We start from the raw sequence: 20426 nt of genomic DNA on the forward strand, positions 1-20426 counted from the left end.
CTGACCGGGTAAGCTTGTGCAGTGGGCTCAACTACGATGCCTTCTTCAGCCCAAATCCTTCCAACACTCACCACTAAGGAAGACACAAAGTGCTGGAGTAACTCAGTATCTCTGGAGAACATGGATAGGTGACATTGTGGGTCAGGACCCTTCTTCTGACTTATCCATGTTCTCCAGAGATGCTGCCTGACCTGCTGAGTTACTCCAGCTCTTTGTATCAAACCTTATTCACACCTTTTTGTAGTTTAATCTCTGGCCTTTGTCCAACTATCTGCCTATCCCCTCACCTGCATACACCTATCACCCGCCATGCTTTGTCCTGCCTCCATCCTCTTTTCCAGTTTTCTTTCCCTTGCAACCGCAGGAAATGCTCACTTGTCGCTTTACCTCCCCCCTTCGACTCCATATAAGGACCCAAGCAGTCTTTACAGGTGAGGCAGAGGTTCACCTGCACCTCCTCCAACCCCATCTACTGCATTCAATGTTCCAGGTGTCAACTTCTCTACATCAGCGAGACCAAGCGCAGGCTTTGCAATTGCATCGTCCAACACCTACGCTCAGTTCGCACTAACCAACCTAATCTCCCGGTGGCTCAGCACTTCAACTCTCCCTCCCATTCCGAATCCGACCAGGGCCTCCTCCATGGCCAGAGTGAGGACCAGCGCAAATTGGACGAACAGCACATCATATTTCGCTTGGGTAGTTTACACCCCAGCGGTATGAACATTGACTTCTCCAAATTTCAGATCGTCCTTGCTTTCTCCCTCCTTCCCCTCGCCCTTCCCAGCTCTCCTACAAGCCTACTGTCGGTCTCTGTCTCTTCCTTTCTTTTTCCTGCCCCTCCCCCCACTCACCCACCGACATCAGTTTGAAGAAGGGTCTCGACCTGAAACGTTGCCTATTCCTTCTCTCCATAGATGCTGCCTCACCCGCTGAGGTTCTCCAGCATTTTTGTCTACCTCCAGATTCAGGGACAGTTTCTTCCCAGCTGTTATCGGGCAACTAAAAATTAAATTAAAAAATAAATACAAAACACAAGTATAACCTTGTTTCAGTGTGAGCAGAGATATTTTAGGGAAGAAATTCTACACATTTATGCAACACTTGTCTTAAAAAAAAACACAATATGTTTAAGTGTTAACAGTTTATTAGAAAGATATTGTAGGCTTAAAAAAAATTCCATTGCATTTGACATAAATTGAGGTTTTCAGCTTGTACTGAGCAGATTTCACAAAATACATCCTAAAGATAGTGTATTAACAGTTTTTCAAAACTTGCATTCATACTCAAGACAGTGCAAATACACTTTTGGTCATCTAAATGTACAGCCACTTAAGATCCACAAGCGACAATGTACAGCTTTATCACTCATCATACTAACAGATGTAGAAGCTTAAGGGTCAACCAATACCATTAATAGTTTGAGCCAATTCATAAGAGATGAAGCCACTCTGAAAATTTATTAAAACCTCAGCATCCTAACTGCTGCAGAATTAGCTAAGGTGGCTTAATTGAAACAGAAGGAATACAGTATTAGATTGTATAGGAACCAACTACAAGGTTTAGTGCTAGTCAGTACAAATTCAGATCACTATAAATAATTTTTGCTCAAGTCCTGGCATATTTTAATCCGGCATATAATATGCATAATGGCATATCTTTATATTGTCCTGTATTGGTAAGCAATTTTGTCCAATACTCTGGTATGCATCGACCCCTAGAAAAGCCTTTTAAACAGGTTGAAAATGGATTGAAAGATGCTTCACTGCCCCGAACAGCTATCAACTTATAATTGTTTTGTTAAAAATTAACAGTTTAATGAATGCGTTTCTTCCAATTCCTCGAAGCCTTTTCCCCTCAATTCATTTACTCTAGATCTGGCATTTCTGAAAGAAAAACAAAAAGATCAGAATCCAAGTACCAGTGGAAACAAAATAAATCTCAAACAAAATTACAAAAATCTACTTACTTTCATCATCACTATCCTGTGACCCATCCTAAAGAGCACAAGGTAAAAATTAAAAAGATTTATTAAATGTCACAAATTTCACAATTCACTTTACAGATAGCACCAAAATATCATCAGTGGGACAAACTTGTCAATTTATGTCCCATATGTTCTCAAATACACAACTGCAATTGGACATCCCATAGCAAAATACGCAAGACGTACTTGGAGGAAAAAAAATGGAAGCTTAACCCACATACCGATTATCAAAAGACTTAAATTGGTGTAACGTGGCACAGTTTAATACATTTGCAGTAGTCACCACATGCAAATCCAGATGGAATAAAAATTCAAATACAAGAACCCAGTGGGACACTATAGGTGAAAATGAATTGACCATTTAGACAGTGGACAGACCTACATCAAAAATACTGTGTTTTAGTTTCTCTTCAAAAGCAATTTATATAAATTTATAGCATTGAGTCTCAAATTCCTGCAATTTGGGATGCACCAATTTTTCTACTTAAGGAACATTATTGATCAATAAGCACCAAATTTATAAACTTTATACCTTAGCCTGACTATGTACCTTGCACTGACCTGGTTCCAAGTCTATCTGTGTTGTCATAACCCTATCTGCCGAGTATCACATCTGTGCTTGCCCGTATCTGGCCTTATGGGAAGCATTGAAAATTTAAACTGCACACATCTTCATTTTACATACCAACAATTTGTGTTTTTGGCTAGAACATACTTTCTGGGACTCAGTTGCTAGAAAAAGCATGGAGTTACCAAAATAGGACTTAACCATGACTGCCATCACAACTGAAAGATTTCTAGTCATTAAGCTTAATTTACTTTTGTGTAACATCTAAATCCAACACAATACAAGCTAATGGATATCATTTGGTGAATGACTCAAGGAAAGCTTTAAGAGGCGTAGGAATGTCAACTTTTCATATGGCTGAAATTTGAATGGCTATGAGAGCAGGGAAGAGTTGAAAATGCACAAAAACCCAGAGTCAGACAGTCTTACATGAATAACTGCGACACCAAAGGATTGCCTACACCTGCAAAATTGGAGTTAGCAATCGAGGAAGTAAAATTTCCATGAAAACTAACTACTAATGGCCAACCTGATAATATACAAACCCTAGGCTTTCATCAACTGAATTTTAAGTGTAGCACTGTCAAAATCTCTCTCAACTGATTTATTTAAACGATTGCTGTTAACTATACTGTGGACCATGACTTCTGCAACCGAAGGTAGTTAAAGCAGTCACTTTTGATACTCACCTTTCTAAAGGCAAAATCAATTAATTACCATATGCAATCTACACTACTTAACATAAAGTCATAAGACTTTAGTAGCTGAAGGAACTTGATCCCTCCAGAATTTAGTGAGAACAGCTGCATAATCATTTCCATTTCACAAATTTAAAAATAGACAAAACTCATCTACGCTAGTATCTTCATACTTACATCGTCCATTCCATCAACGTCTGGGATGTCTCCATCATCATCTCCTCCCATATTGTTCATCATCTATAAAGATGTATTTTTTATTTTTTGTTTTAAACTCAATTCTAAGCAGTACATTAAGATAGACATTCAAACTAGGGGCTAGTAAAACATGGGGTGGTGCTGATTTATACAGACCAGAATGGTCCTATTTCAATCCCTCACTAATTTTAGCTATGATACTGGTTACAGATTTCTGGAGGATGGGGCTGTGGGCCAAATGCCCAGATTCTTCTTCCAGTGTTTGAATATCATAACTGTCACAACTGACACACCTCCACAGCCTGTTGAAGCCATTAACACCCCCATTCGGTTGAAGTAATTAAGTAGTTAAGCACAAATGTGTGTTCAATATAAATCAAGGTGATTTAAAAAAAAAAGGTCATTGAGGTTCAATAGCCTTAGATCTTTTGAAAACTGTCATTAGTTAGAAAAACTGTATGCAACACAAGCAGAAAACACAATGCGCTTTAATATCAGAATTTTAATTAATAAAAGCATTCCCATGCAGAAAACAGGAGTTTCCTGCCAAACCAGAAAGTTAAAAACAATTCTCAGTGCCATTGTGCAAGGAACACTTTAGTTTAGATGTAGTTTTGTCCACTGTACTGTGTATAATGTTTACTATATGACAGATTATTTTGGAACAATTAATAGTATAGTTGCATACTTTGGGGTGCTGAGCAAATATATAAGTAGGTAAAATAACTCAAATTCAGCAGGAAAGCAATGAAAATCTTAGCATGCGCCGAATTTTTTATCGAGAATCCAACTTTTCAAGAGTTTACTTCCCGAAATTTCAAGTTTCTTCCTTAAAGTATTTATTCAAAAGTTATCCGTTTTCCAGAAACTGATCACTGACCCTTCACTCAACATGTTAACCACCCCTTAAGGATATGTATATCCATATGCAGTAATATACATTAGCCAATTACATAAATTCAATGTCCCTACCTGTGAGAACTTTTCGAAGCTGGATAGATCTTCTTCTTCTGGATCATCATCCCAATCTCTCCAGTTATTGAAATCCACTTTGAGCCAGTTCAACTGCAAAAGTGGTCAGTCAGTAATTGAAAGTAATTTTTAAAAAAAACAGGATATTAGAACAATATTGCAAGGTCCTAGTTACCTTTGGTGTCTCTTTGGTTAACCGTGGCCATTTTTGACCAGATTCTCCTTTTCGTAAATAGCACAAGACAGATCTGTCCGTCCGTTTGTGTCTGGAATCCTACACAAAGGAACAGCATTGACCAGTATTATACAGATTCGTACAATTAGACATTGCAGCAACTATTCTCCCAGTAAATTGTAAATAAATCTACTCTCCAGCCCCCAAATGAGAATTTCAATACCACAAGGATTTAACAAATAATTCAACTACACTTTGCCAAAGGGACAGAGTACCACTATTGCATTTTTAGTGGAAAAATGAACGACTCCACTGATAGAATTCAATATTGATCATTAACATTGTTTCTTAGCCAAGCATTGGCACAAGCATGACCAAAGTAGTAGAGGATATTACTTATCTGGCTCATTTATTGTCCAATACTTACATTTGGGTCAATTGCATTAAAAAGATTAACTTCATTAAAATGCTTTACGTTCTCAGCTCCTCCAAGACAGCTACAATGAAAAGAGATGCCATACAAACAAAGTGAATTTCAATACCATGTTCTCAGATATTAAATGCCAAAAAACAATAGACTTTTAAAATATATCATGCCATATATTCTGACGCAATTCTTAAAACATAATTTATCAGTACGCAAAATCCTAGATCAATAGACATACCGCTAGAAAGAAAGCATCCACACCATTGTTTGATGTCATCTTGCTTTCAGCTATAAACCCTTTTAAGGAACCAGATAGGCAAGGTGTTCAAAAGCTCCACTCTGTCTCAGAGTACAAGCCCTACACACTTGTTCCTTAAATTATCTGGCCCACCCCACTGATATGTATTACATATCACTTTTAATATTTCAAAGAAGCTGAACATTACACACTGCAGGACACCAAAAGTACTGGAGAGAAGCAGTTAAAATATCAGTGTGAAAAAGGTTATTGGCCGAACATTTTAATATTTTCTCTTAAATCCTGTGCAAGTATTTCTATCATCTTTTTTCATTTCATATTTTTTATTTAGGAACCAGGGAAGTAATAGATTATGCTTACAAGATGGTGTGCATCCTATCCCGCGTATCTTTCCTCAGCTATCCGCCTCCTGATGGTCTTCATGCATTCCCAATTTTATGACATTTGTCTTAATTACCCTTATTTAATTTAAATGTTTTTCATTTGCAATGCTTTCAGTTTTGATAAAAGCCTGAATTACAAAGATGCCCTCAGCTCAGGCAACATCTACAAATAAAAACACGAGTATTTTCTCATCTGGCATCGCTCAGTTTAACTAATAGCATCTTAGTTTTCTAATATCTAATTTTTAACTAATATCAGTTTAAGATAATAGCACAGCTAACCAACCCTAAACCCTCTGAATCAATGTTAACACACGGACTGGTCAAAAGTTTTCATTAGGCACTTGCCACAATAAAACCATGACAGAATCTCCCCTCTTAGCAGGTTCTCTCCCCTCTTAGTGGACTGGTGGTCATCTGAGATGTCACGCCCTCTGGGACAGGCGATCCTTGGGGACATTTACGTTCAGCATGGTTTAATGCCACACTAATCACTGTATTTAATGGTCAAGCCAAACTTCCATTATAAAACACATTTTAAAGAAGTGGAAGCAAGCAGAACACATTCAGTGAATTTAGTTCAAATTTAAAAGATTTCCAGTTTCATTTATGTAAATCCACCAAATTACAATGTAGGTTATTTTAAAAGAACCTCTAAAAGTTGAGACCTCCAGAAGATGAATGAGAAAAAGATTACTGCCGCTCAAGAAACTTAAGTACTCCTACACCGTGCTTGGTACTGCTAACTGTCAATGTGCATGTTTCTCATAGCCAACTGCAGACTGCTCAATTTGTTAAGGAAATGTACAGAAATACATAGCTCCAGATTTGGTTTCTAGTTTTTACTATAACAACTGCAGGTTGATTCAGGACTGTGAAAACAAAATTGCAGGCTTTTGCGCAAATATGTTGTTTTATAACCTTGTGTAGCTCAAGGTAAATGCCAAGACTTTACTTACTGATCTGGTCACCATCTTCATATGCACAATGCATCAAATGCACTGACACTTTAACTGGAACTGGAGTGCACACCAGAAACAATCACAGTCGGAAGTTAGGACAGATGTTGATGTTTGGTATGCCGTACCTTGATTCCATTTGGACTAAAAATAGATGATTTTCAACGTACATTAAATACGTAGACTGTGGTTTTCCATGGGATCAGAAAACACAAATGCTGCAAGATCATACCACTTTGTAAAAAAAATGTGCACAGGTTCACCACCTTTTTTTGAGTGAGTCAGGCAGCTAGGCTGATGTTTTTCCTCATTTGGTGACTGCAGCTGATGGGCACAATGAGAAGCCTGGATTTAAAGCTCAACTCTGCAGTTAAATTAAGATACCAAGAGTGCCAGAAGACTATCAAAATAGGGTCAGTAACCTAGTGTCCAAAGTGGTGAACTTCAAGAAAGTCTCTTAATCAGTCAACAATGACAAGCACAGCCTGCACTAGCTTTAAAGTGGAAACAGCAATCAAACAAAAACTGTTCGGTCAGTAAGCAACACTGTGCATTTCCATTTGGAAAATTTAACAGTAATTCCCTGCAAACCTCAAGCCATTATAAACTGGCACATAACAACATGCAGAACTGTTATTCCCATTCATTGTACTGTGGCAATAACAGGCTGCAAATTTCCAAGTTTAACAATAATCTCCAATCTCAAATTACCTGGAAGCAGAGAAAGTGTGTGAACAGGCACTTTCCCAGAGGAAATCATATAGATCTATCCTGAATCCATAGCAAACGTTAGAACTTGTGCTCAGCTCAAATAGCCCCCAATCAACAGACCCAGAATGCAACATTAATGATATTTACTGAAAAAACAAAGAGGCCCATTTCCCCCGTAGCCTCACATTTCCCCCGTAGCCTCCAAGCTCCTAATTTATAATGCAATCTGCAATATTTCCACCATTCTTTAAGAATACGAGATAAATGTCAGTATCGTGGTATACAAGTTTAGTATTCCATGTTTTGCGCTTTTAGAGTAGCAAGGTGCAAATTCAGATTCTCCACAGTGGTTTGCCAATCAACCTATGCAAAGGAATAACTAGGCACATCCACACAAAAGAGAAAAATATTTGAAAGAGGGGTACATACTACTTGGCACACAGTACAAGAATATTACTGGTTTGCCTACTTAGCTGAGCAACAGTATGTGGCATAGGGAAATCTAAATAAAATAGAAATGGAAAACAAGACAAAGATACACACAAATTACATTTAGTGCTGACTGCACAAGAATCTTGCGCTGTGCCAAGATGTCCACGACGACCAAATGATAAGAACAATTTGCTGGCAAAAGTTAACGGTTAATGTTCCAAAATAGGACGACTTAAAGATTGAAAACTCCAGCAATAAAATATTTGGGGGGGGGGGGGGGGGGAAATGGTGTGTGGAGTCACTGTCACAATGTGACCAAAATCTCAATAGAATCACAGGCATTCAGACACACTTCAGTAATGAAAAATTCCACTCAACTATAAAACACTCAGATTATGAACAGTGCTACGAGAAAAGCATCACAACTACTAGAGCCTAGATTATTTTCAGATTGAATTTTAAGATACAAAAACAACTGCCCCTAAATTTACGAAAGACAATTTGACATAAATGCGATTGAATATCTACTACGTACCTGAATGTAAACTTCTCTTTTTCAAAATTTATTTGAACATCCTTACTGTCTTCTACACAAAATTCAACAAAGACGTAGTCTCTTCCGTCATACCACTTTGCAGTAGCAGCTGGCTGCCTAAAAGTATCATGGGAGCGAAAACAATCACAAAGTTTGTGTGAAAAAAAAGCTACAAGTTTTAAAGCCGCATGCAAAAAGTATTTACATTCTAATAGAGTGATGCCAGTTTAGTCTCTGGGTTTTGCTAGTGCAAGAAAAAGCAAGCCAGGTCAGATGCTTCAAACTATTCAGGTGGGGACAGGGAGCACACAAGCAAAACAAAAGGAGCAATAGAAAAAGGAGAATATCTTAAGGGAATGGAGGAAATCGTGTACTAATTTTACAAGGTGTCTTGTTCAGTGATATCAGCACAAGATGTCCAAATTGATCTACGTTTCCCATTTGTATTGGACCCAGAGTGTTGGGATGGGGCACTCAAAATATTTGGCCTCCCCTCAAAACCAGATGATTCAATGTAGCATTTGCTATAAAGTACCTATTACCCTACGACAATTAAGGAATAATTTGTGAAATTTACTTCTGCTTGCAAACACCACTTAGGCCCCACAACTGGCATAATAAACTAAGATCCTGGGCAACAGAATAGCAAAATAACTTGCACACGGGGCAATAGGAAAAAAAGGTAAAAGATAATGGCAACACTTTATCTACAGTGCCATCCATAATGTTTGGGACAATGACCCTTCATTTATTTATTTGCCTCTGTACTCCACAATTTAAGATTTGTAATAGAAAAATAAAAATCACATGTGGTTAAAGTGCACATTGTCAGATTGTAATCAAGGCCATTTTTATACATTTAGGTTTCACCATGTAGAAATTACAGCAGTGTTTATACATTTCAGGGCACCATAATGATTGGGACACAACAATGTCATGTAAATGAAAGTGATGTTTAGTGTTTTGTTGCATATCCTTTGCATGGACATCACCAGTTGCTGGGTGTCTTTTCTGGTGATGCTCTGCCAGACCTGTATTGAAGCCATCTTAGCTTATGCTTGTTTTGGGTGCTATTCCCCTTCAGTTTTCTCTTCAGCATATAAAAAACATGCTCAAATGGGGTCTGATCGGGTAATTGACTTGGTCACTCAAGAATTGACCATTTTTAGCTTTGAAAAACTCCTTTGTTGCTTTAGCAGTATGTTTGGTGTCATTGTCTTGCTGTAGAATGAACTGCCAGCCAATGAGTTTTGAGGCATGTTCGAACTTGAGCAGATAGGATGTAATAAACAGCAATAAAAGTTTTCAAAGGTGATGGAATGACTGGAGGAAAGACTAGGTGCTGAGAGTTCTCTTACACCTGCAATAAGGAGACACTTAAACCAGGAGCCATGTGTCCCAAACATTATGGTGCCCTGAAAATGGGGGGGGGGGGGGGGGGGGGGAGGTGACACTGCTGTAATTTCTACATGGTGAGACCAACATTTATTAAAAAAAACCTTTTATAAAATCTGACAATGTGCACTTTAACCACACGTGATTTTTTTTCTATTACAAATCTCAAATTGTGGCGTTCAGAGGCAAATAAATAAATGAGTCTTTGTCCCAAACATTATGGAGGGCACTGTTTTTGGCATTATATCACCACCAAAATTTGAAGTACAAAATTACACCAGGGAAAAAGTATAATAATGAAAATCTATTTCTTGTTCCCATATAAACTGTTGCTTTCTGCTACATAATGAAAATTGCCTGAAAGAACAGGTGCCCATTTCTAACTCCTAGCTCCAATGACTGACAATTTTGCTGGTCAACTATCTATCTATTTTCATACAATGATAAGCAATAATTTGTGATAGTTAAAGTCACAAAATTAATATTTTCTTGTTGCATTTATCGGTCATTTACCTAGTAACCTCCCCATCTGTACTTCTCTCTCATCGTTGTCTTCTTTTAGACACAAAGTTTCCTTCAGAAACCAAGACTTCAACGCAGGTAAAATTTCTGCAGTTTTGGCACTATACTATCACAGAAGCCAAGGACATCCATGCAAAATGTTAAACTGTTATAGCAGCTAAGAGCAAGCCAATTAATAGAGCCGATTATTTTTTTCTTCTTTTAATTTGGCAGAGGTGCAGGAAGAATGGAGAAAATTCCAAAGACTCCAGGCTATAATCAAAACTAGTACAGGTTTAGAAGATATTATTTCCCACTGGCACGCATGCCAAAGAAAACTGTAAACAATTGAAAAGCCCCCCAAATTCCATGAATTTGGCTGTTTCTAACAGAAAAATCTCAGATTCGTGTGCTCCATCATTAACCAGTGTCCCTATAGAATCATTAGCAACAGATCTGCTGACTTATTGAAGCCTGCTAATGAACAATGATCAACTGGATAATATCCAATATCAGCCACTGGTGAAAAGTAGCCTAGCAAGAACCATTCAGCAAAATCAAGAGAAATTGATAATTAAAATGTACAAAATCAGAGGCAACAGCACAACACACAAGAGTGGTTTTATTGATTGAAAATGTACAAATGCTCAGGGCTACCAGGGGATTTTGTGCAACTGCCTCTAATTACAAGTATGGTATGCATTAAAGAATAGCTTTATATCAAGATTACCAATCCACAGATTCAGTACTCACTGCAAAATAAACTTTCATATACAGAGACCATTGGACCTGTCTCATCTGGAAGATGTAAAAATACAACTTCTATTGAGAAAATCTTCCCTTTTAATCAATCTTGATACAATACTTAAAAGTTCAAGTAGTCATACAGCAAGCATGAAAATCTTTATCTGTTCCCTATCTTTGCAGTTTACTAGCCAATACTGCCACTTCAAATCACTACCCAATTACTTACAGGTATGCACACATATCAATTAAGGTGATGGTTCAGACACAATGGCTCTGATTAACACATTGATATTCAATTTTTCCAATTTATGCTTTGATGAGCTATGGATATTCTGGTAGAAGTAAAAAAACTAGAATATTGTGAGGAATAGGCTTTGATCATACATCTCAGAACAGTGAAACAATGCGAATGGGCAAACATCAAAATGTTTCCTAAATCCACACCGAAAAAAAATATTGCATAGACAAATCAGCAAATGTTCAAAAATTTAACTATCACAGTTACATCAGCAAAATTGCATTGGAAATCTGTGAAGAACATTGCACTAGAAAGAGGGAGCATTATCAGGTCTCACGTTATTCGTTTATTAAAGCACAAAGCTGTTGGTTGACAACGTGGGGTAGAAAAAAAGATACTTGAATTGTGAAAGGGCCTTGTTATTCTTGTGGACTTTTGATTAAAGTAACAGCATGCAGACTCATGGCACGGAAAGAAATGATAAGATGGCTACAAAAAAAAGAAACCAACAGCTACGGCCGTGGAGGCCAAGTCAGTGGATATTTAAGGCAGAGATGGACAAATTCTTGATTAGAACGGGCGTCAAGGGATATGGGGAGAAGGCAGGGAAATGGGATTAGGAGGCAGAGATCAGCAATGACTGAATGGCGGAGTGGACTCGATGGGCCAGATGGCCTAATTCTACTCCTATAACCTGTAAGATAAGGACAATGAAGCAAAGACAATCTAGTTAGGACACTTTTCCCCAGAAAAAAGGCCAAGAGGAGATCTGTTTAAGGATTTGGAGGAGTTAAAATGGAGGCTTCATCTTTCAAATGGGGGCTTCTTGTACAGAAATGCACAACTACTGCTAGTTAAAATTGCCACTAATTTACTTCAATTTTGCATATTCGACAATTACTAAACATCATTGCCCATCAGTCGGTAGTCACAGTAACAGAAAAGTCCACTTTAGGCTTTAAGACTATTTCACTCATCTTCACAAACTACACTGCCTATTTTGGTGGGCATTCAGGCATGGGAGAACATGTAGCTTCATATCAAAATGTCAAGCAATGTGTATAGGTGCCAAGATGACCAGGCCATTGTGTGATGTGTTCAGGAATTTCCATTTTTCATCAAATCAACTGCCATTTAATCAACTTGGATTTTGTGCATTTTTTCCAGGTATGCAGGCACAAATATAATTGCAAGGGAGATTTAGGGCAAATACAAATAAAGACCCGTTTATTACACCGAGGGCTATAAAGGAAAGTGGCCCTTCAACTCAAAGTCCATACCAACCATTCACACTTATTCAATTCTATTCATCACCATTTACCATTAAATTCCCTCAGGCACCTGGGGAAACGAACGTAGTTGCAGGGAAGCATGCAAACTCCACAGATAGAACCAGATGTCAGGACCAAACCCAGGTTGTTGGAACTGTGCGCTAGCAGCCCAACTGGCTGTGAGGTCTTCCATGTGTCATATATTTGCAGCACAATAAGAGAAAGTCATTCTGAAAACTTGGACGAATTTGACTGCATAGAATCTATTTGATGTCAACAAAACAAAATGCACTTGACACCAATCCCATTTTGATTTCTAGTCTCTGCCATGCCACATTTCCAGAAAGGGAGGTAAACATGTAACTACTTAACACAGACAACAAGCATATGTTGTTCATAAGATCACATTTGCAGATCATGAGCACTCACGATAAGACCCCAAATTGTCTCCAATCAACTTTGCCTACAACCTACCCATCTGACACAGAAACAGAATTTATATGACACACCAAGCACACCACTGTCCTCTACTCCCAGTCCAACCATCCCTCTCTGAAAACATAATAATAATAATAATATTTTATTGTCATTCAAGATTTAGTATGCAGCTCCAACCGATGAAAAAGAAAAGTAAAATAAATAAATAAGCTGTGTGTCGTGACCATCCGAGGGAGACAGTCCGGTGGGGGGGGGGGCACTCAGCAGGGCCGGTTCAGAGCCGCTATAGCTCTTGGAATAGAGCTGTTTCTGAGTCTGGAGGTACGGGCGTAGAAGGCCTTGAAACATTAACAGATGGTCAACGTAAGCATCTTAAAGTGCACTCAAATGTTTGCTCTATGGTTCCATTTCCCAGTGAGGGCACCTGGAGTAACACTAATCTCTTCACTTCGATAATTTTAACAACACACACACTGCCCCCCCATCCTCAAGCCACTCCATCTTCTCCCCTCTCACATCCGGCAAAAGGTATAGTGTGAAAATGCACACCTCTAGATTCAGGATAGTTTCTTCCCAGCCGTTATCAGGCAACTGAACCATCCTACCACAACTAGAGGGCAGTCCTGAACTACTATCTACCTCTTGTCATCATGTGTTGTCTTCCCACTGATCAGTAAGTATGCAACAAAAGCTTTTCACTGTACCTCGGTAATGTGACAATAAACTAAACTGAAATAGATAATTAACATTCCAGAATATTAATGTTGACATTTGATCAGAGCTATGCCAACCAAGGCCAAGCTAATATTGCAGCACACGACAAACACTATCCAAGGATCACAAATGCATTAAATCTTGGACATTACAAAGAAAATGTCACTTCAATAGAAAAAGCTGCATGGAAAAGACAGACAACAGCAACTATATCATGAACCGGCAACCTAAGTTTGATCCTAGCTTTGGGTAATGTCAGTGTGGAGTTGAATGTTCTCAATGAATATGTGCTCCGGTTTCATCTTGCATGCAAAAGACTTCCTGGTTAATAGGTTTAGCAGCAACTATAAAATGAATATGTAGGGCTGTGGCATAATTAGAAGCAGGGGAGCTTTAGGAATGTGAGAGAGGGTTAGATTTAGCTCTTTGGGCTAAGGGGATAAAGGGAAAAAGCCGGAACAGGGTACTGATTTTGGACAATCAGCCATGATTATATTGAATGGCAGTGCTGGCACAAAGGGCCGAATGGCCTACCCCTGCACCTATTTTCCATGTTTCTATGTTTAAGAGGCAAAATGGGATTAGAATAGCTGGTATGGACACTATGAGCCAAAGGGTCCTATTTCCATGCGGTATGACCATTTATTTCCCTCAATTTTGTCCTTCCTTGGGCCCTTATACATGCCACAAATCTCTGCAGCCAAGCTAATTATGAATATCACTTTACAAAATATTGAGATCTCAAATCTGGCTTAACCAAAATGCTGCCTGGGTTAGAGGGTATTAGCTATAAGATAATGTTGGACAGACTTGGATTGTTTTCTCTGGAACATCAGAGATTGAGGGGAGACCTGATAGGAGTCATTGTCAAGAGTACACAGAATCCCCCCCTGGGCTAATTTGAAGTGAGAAGGGCAACATTTAAAGGAGATATGCAGGAAAAGTTTTTTTTTATATAGATGTGCACAGGGTGGTGTGTCACATTGTGAACAGTTTTGGGCCCCATTTCCAAGGATGGGTGTGGATTTGAAGAGGGTCCAGAAGAGGCATACAAGAATGATCCCAGCGATGATTGGGTTAACGAACAAAGACCATTTGAAGACTCTGGGCCTGTACTCACTGGAGTTTAGACTGATTTCATTGAAACCTACTGGATAATAAAAGGCCTAAAGTGGACATGAAAAGGTTTCCAGTAATGGGAGAGACTAGAACCAGAGGGTACAGCCTCAGAATAAAATTAGGTATCTTAGTTGGGGTGGCACAGTGGAATTGCTGCCTTACAGCACGAGACCCAGGTTTGATCCTGGCTACTGGTGCTGCCTGTAAGTGCTCCATGTGACCATGTGGGTTTTCTCCTGGTGCTCTAATTTCCCCTCACATTGCAAAGACATGCAGGTGTATAGGTTAATTGGCTCTTGTAAAATTGTCCCTAGTGTGGATATAACTAATATATGGACGATTGCTGGTCGGCTCAGACTGGGCGGGCCAAAGGGCCCGTTTCCATGCTGTATCCCTAAACTAAAATGACGAGGAGGAATGTCTTTATCCAGAGGGTGATGAATCTGTGGAATTCATTGCCACAGACAGCTGCCAAGCCATTGGTTATTTTTAGGGCAGAGATTGATAGGCTCTTGATTAGTAAGGGCGCCAAGGGGTACGGTGAGAAAGTAGGAGAATGAGTTTGAGGGGGGAAAATAGATCAGTCATGAAAAATAGAGCAGTAAACAATACCTTTGCTTTCCAATGTAATGTCACGGGACCTTCTGCCTATCCAAGAGCTGATGTAGTCCAAGTTTAACGTCCACAACTATAAATGAGGCATTCAATTTCATTCTTGGTTCAAACGTTCATTTCATAACAAATAGCCAATTTCTGTAGTCATGTTGAACTGCTCTTTATTAATTTCCTTAGCTTGAGGTAACAAAGGCATGATTTGGGCATGCAATTGGAAGCCATCATTGTTACTAGACCACTGGAATACAATTATTTAGCACCCCCACTTATCTTCTCACCATCAATCCTAATTGTCTCTCATTCGGGGCTACTGCTCATTAATTTCCATCGTCTCTCATTGTAAAAAAATTTAAAACCTGCACATCAAACTAACCATTAAAAAAAGCGTTAGAAAAGTCTGAAGAAGGATCTCGACCCAAAACGTCACCTATTCCTTCGCTCCATAGATGCTGCCCCACCCGCTGAGTTGCTCCAGCATTTTTGTCCGCATTAAAAAAAAGCAAGGCCAGCCCAGTTCAGAGAACACAAAGTTTCCAATCCACTGCCATCTCAGAGGGAACTCTTTTTCCCCAGCTAACTTGCACCAATATTTACAGCACAAAAGCTTGGATTAGTGCAGAAGCACCAGAGGATTTATTACGGCAATAACCTAATTAACAGCAGTCAATGTGAACTTAGGAGGAAAAAAATCTTGCAAGGGTGGACAGCTGGAGCCCTTGCTGTACAAATCTAAAGATCTCTGAAGGTCACAGCAGTTTGATAAAGAGTGGTAAATGGGAGCACAGCTGCAGCCACACAGTGCCAGAGACCTTGGCTCAATCCCCACCTTGGGTGCTGTTTGTATGGAGTTTGCATGTTCTCCCTGTGACTGTGTGGGTTTCCCCCAGGCTCTCCGGTTTCCTCCCAAAGACATGGAAGTGTGTGAGCTAATTGGCCTCCCTAGTGCGTAGGGAGCGGACACAAAAGTGGGATAACATTGAACCAATGTGAAGGACCACCCACATTTCCACCATCACAAAAAAGGCACAACAGCGTCTCTACAACCTCAGGCGACTGAAGCAATTCGGCCTGAACCTCCAGATCCTCAGGGATTTCTAGAGGCATCCTGACAGGCTGTATCTCCACCTGGCACAGCAGCTGCATCAGCCACGCCCTGCAGAGTGGTGCAGACGGCCCAGCACATCACCAGGTGCAAGCTGCCCTCCCTCCAGGACATCTACTCCAGGCAGTGCGTTGGAAAAGCCGAGGATCATTAAAGACCCCAGCAACCCGGATCACGGCCTATTCTGCCTGCTGCCCTCAGGCATCAGCTCCCGTACCACTAGACACATGAACAGCATTTTCTCCCAGGCAATCAGGCTGCTGAACCAACCAGCCCTGAAACTCACCTGAACTGGACTGTCTATAATTTAATGTTCACTCTATAATTTAATGCATGCACTTTATAATTTAATGTTAAATTTACTGTATGGAATCCTCCAGCACAAGATTTTCACACAAGATTGTACCATGTATGGAACAGGCGTGACAATAAACCCCTTGAATCTTGATCCAAGGCCGACATGGACTCGATGGGCCAAAGGGGCTATTTCCATGTTGTATCTTTCAATCCAGCAATCGGAAACACATGATGCTGGGTTTCATTAACTGTGCATAGAAGTCATGGTTCAGCTTTACAAGACATTAGTGAGGCTACATCAAGAATGTGTGTGCAGTTTTAGTCACAGGACATGACTGCGCTGGAGAAGCTGAAGATGAGGTTCATCTTGATGTGGCAAGAAATGGAGCGTCCCAGTACAAGGAATAATTGAATATACCTTTTTTCCTTGGAGCCAAGAATCTTGGGGGGGGGGGGGGGGGCTGACAGAGGCGCACAAAATTATAAGGGGCATAGACAATGTAGACAGTAAACTTTGCTCCATGACGGGTGCCAACAACCAGAGGGCATTGGTTTAAGGCAAGCAGTCATGTTCAGAGGGAACACAAGGTAGAAGTCCACCGGAGGGTTAGGGCTAGTTTTAAGTCAATATACATAAACTGCATGAAAGGCCATTTAAGTCAAAGCTGACCATTCAGGATAAACTTGAAGAATAACCAGCTGAAAATAAAAACATACATTAAGAATTTTCTATCAGGAAACAGAGTTTCGAGAGTAGTGCCGCAGGACCTTTTCTATTTTAGATGGATTTCAAAGGTTCAGGAACAAATTTCTATAAGACTAATAAAGTTACCCTAAACCAGTGAATGGACCAGAGGATATACAAGTAGCCAGAAATGCAGATAAATTGTTAATGTAGACAGACGTAATGTTCCACGCTAGATAAATGACACACCATGATTAGTATTTAGTTGGTATGAATTAAGCCTAAAGTTACAGGAACGCCGTCCGAAGAAATACAGATAAAACTTACATTCAGATACAGATTAGAGCTATGGAATACTGATGTAGATTTTTTAAATACTGTTCTTAAAGTGTAGTAGCAGGAATTGGAATTGCCACTTTCATTTCACTGCACATCTCGTATGTGTATGTGACAAATAAACTTGACTTGACTTGGAAACGGGTTCAATCAAAAAAAAGTTTACAAAGAGAAACAATGCCTCGCTGGCGTATCACTGGAAAGACCATGACAATCTTTTACCCAATATCTATTAAATCATAAAATATGTACATTTCTCATACCACGCACTTCACATAAATATCACAGCTGGTGGTGGATTTGCTCACAGCATCCTGTTATACCATGTACAGTACAGTTTGCTGCAATAATTTGAGCCTTTTGACTCCCAAGTTAGGAATCAACTGATTAGTCCCCGACTTTGAACTGATAAACTTTTGGTGTTTTAGCCCCCCCTTTTTTCCCCGAGAACCCCCATGTCCACACATTCAACCCCCCTTTTATTTTACCTCCATGTGCATCAACAGGTACCGAAGTGCCAGCCATCAAAAAAATCCCCATATCTTTGGCAAAACATGATTACTTCCACTTTAAAACCGAACCACCAAGAACAGATAAACTGTATAGCAAAAAATAATAATTTTCCAACGACACCCTAGGGTATAATAACTCGTCATAAACGCATGGCTTCTACGTTATCGACCCATACGCAATGCAGCAGATGCAACTCTTACGAATAGCGGCCATCCCAAAGCCCTGGATTTAATGTAGAATAGATGGAAACTATAAATAGAAATTAAACACTTGCGGTCGTTCGACGCTTCGTGGTTTATCGCATGTGCGGAGACGGCCCTGGCAAAAACACACGCGTGCACGCACACGCACGGGACAAACGTGTCTGCCAGTAAAGCTACGGGATCCGTGAGCAATGCTGCCGCTTGCAACAAACGAGGGGAAAAAAATGATAGATAGATTATGAAGAGAGAATGGGAGAGGTTATAATCTGCGCACGAGGCGTTGAAGGGCAGGGGCGCCGAGCAGAGCCTCGGGGGTCGGGCCCAGGGCCGCGGTAATGGCGGTTTCTTCCACATTGCGCAACAGCGCTCGCTGCTCCCGTCAAATTCTCCTCCAACAGTCAAGGGAGGACAAACAAGCCTTCCTCCCGACACAGCGGCAGCCGCCATTGCGCCGTCAAACAGTCGCCGCTGCTGAAGAGGGAAAAGCCTCGGAGATTTAAAAAAAACATATATTTATATACTTCGAGAAGAAATCACCGAATGCCCGGTGCGAGCGAGCGCGCCCCCGCGCGCGACAGGCAGAAATTTCTAGAAGCCGCCGATCTCAAATCGTTTCAGAACCGCCCCATTCGCGCTGCCGAGAGTGAGGTGCACAAGGAGAGGACAGACAAATATAAAGTTTATTAAAGATGAGAAGGCCCAGCCATGGCTTTTATTTCAGGTAAAGCGGGTGGAAGGGAGATATTTTGCGCTGGGAGCCGCCGAGCCTCGCAGGGTTGCGCGCCCCTCGAGCCTCACGTGTAGTCGGCCCGCGCTCCCGGCCGACAGCCGCTCTGCCAGCCTCTTCCCCTTTAACCATCCACACACTAACCGGCCACAAGCCAACAATACATTAGAACAGCCAAAGGCTACACATTCAGAGATACAAGACAATCGGGACGTTTAAATAATCCTTTCCCCCCGCCTAACTGTCACCTGCACGCTGATGAAATTCTCCCCGCTTCGGTTTAATGCAGGGTTTATTTAAAATTCACAGGCATTCGCTGAAGCGCAGGTATGTTACGCTGCAAAAAAAAAGTGTTCCTCATCTTTTACCTTCAATTCCAGTTTACCCCTGGTTTGAGCGTTTTAATTTGGGAGGGGGCATGTAATAAGCAGCGGCCTACCGCGGCGAAAAAGCGCCCGGTTCTTGCCGCTCACCCGCCCATCCTAATACCCCCGGACAGGCAGAATAAAGCGTCAGGGACGGCCAAGGTTGAGCCATTACTCACATTTTTGCTTGTCGTGGTTAAGCTCTTCTAGGGTGCGGGGAAGCTGGCAACACGAGTGTGGTAGGGACTAGGGCACTCTGGCTTTTTTTTCCCCCCTGCTCTCTCCCTCGGCCAGACACAGTGACGCAGCGGCCGTCCCCGCACAGCCTTCGCTCCGTCGCTCGCTATGGTTACCACGTCGCTCTGACGTCCGCGCCCCGGACCGTCGAGCTGATTGGTGGGGCCGGTGCACGTGCTCCGGGCCGCGGGACGTCCCGTCGTCTCCGCCTAGGCGTCAACCCGGTCGGTGCGTTTGCGTTTGCGCGCGCACAGCGGCTAAACCGCGCCGACCCGCTCCAAGTCAGATGTAACATCTAATGGCCGAGGCGTTTGGCTTCCCCCCTCGTTCCAAATTCATGTTTTCAAACGCCGAATGTTTGACTTCTAGGCCCTTCACTGCTCATCGGCATCCATTTTAGTCCCACTCCAGAACTCTGATCCAGGCTGACTTCTAGTACCAATGGGTGCTAGATTGCTGGCGGGGCAGGTTTTCATCTGGAGCTGCCTTGGCAAAGATGATGTAGCGCTATCTGAAGAATGAGGTTTTTCATCATCCACCACCGTTGATTGTTCATTTGTTTTGACTCTGGTGGTTGTGGGACCTTACTGTGCTCAAAATGGCTGCTATGGTCACCTCC

The 20426-nt window shown here is 40.9% G+C and overlaps 1 protein-coding gene across 2 annotated transcripts; it reads right to left on the reverse strand.

Annotated features, from left to right (window-relative positions):
• Positions 1–1129: 1129 nt before the first annotated feature.
• On the reverse strand, positions 1130–19926 carry LOC129714760 (prostaglandin E synthase 3-like). 2 transcript variants are annotated; one of them, XM_055664588.1, is made up of 8 exons: positions 19750–19922; positions 8305–8421; positions 5026–5095; positions 4599–4697; positions 4424–4516; positions 3431–3493; positions 1970–1997; positions 1130–1886 (listed from the first exon to the last, which is right to left on the reverse strand). In XM_055664588.1, coding segments are annotated over exons 1-8 (492 nt in total). In that variant the 5' UTR covers positions 19752–19922; the 3' UTR covers positions 1130–1866. The 2 variants fall into 2 exon arrangements, with proteins under 2 accessions (XP_055520563.1, XP_055520564.1); XM_055664589.1 differs by lacking the exon at positions 3431–3493 and having other exon boundaries at positions 19750–19926.
• Between the last annotated feature and the right edge of the window lie 500 nt (positions 19927–20426).

This window comes from Leucoraja erinacea, chromosome 40 (genome assembly GCF_028641065.1).
Source record: "Leucoraja erinacea ecotype New England chromosome 40, Leri_hhj_1, whole genome shotgun sequence".
Classification (NCBI taxonomy): Eukaryota; Metazoa; Chordata; class Chondrichthyes; order Rajiformes; family Rajidae; genus Leucoraja; species Leucoraja erinaceus.

Coding starts and splice junctions, on each gene's coding strand:
- LOC129714760 (XM_055664588.1), bottom strand. Junction 5,096..8,304: donor AAAGAGAAGTTTACATTCAG/GTACGTAGTAGA, acceptor TTTTCATTGTAG/CTGTCTTGGAGGAGCTGAGA. Junction 4,698..5,025: donor TTAATGCAATTGACCCAAAT/GTAAGTATTGGA, acceptor TCCTTTGTGTAG/GATTCCAGACACAAACGGAC.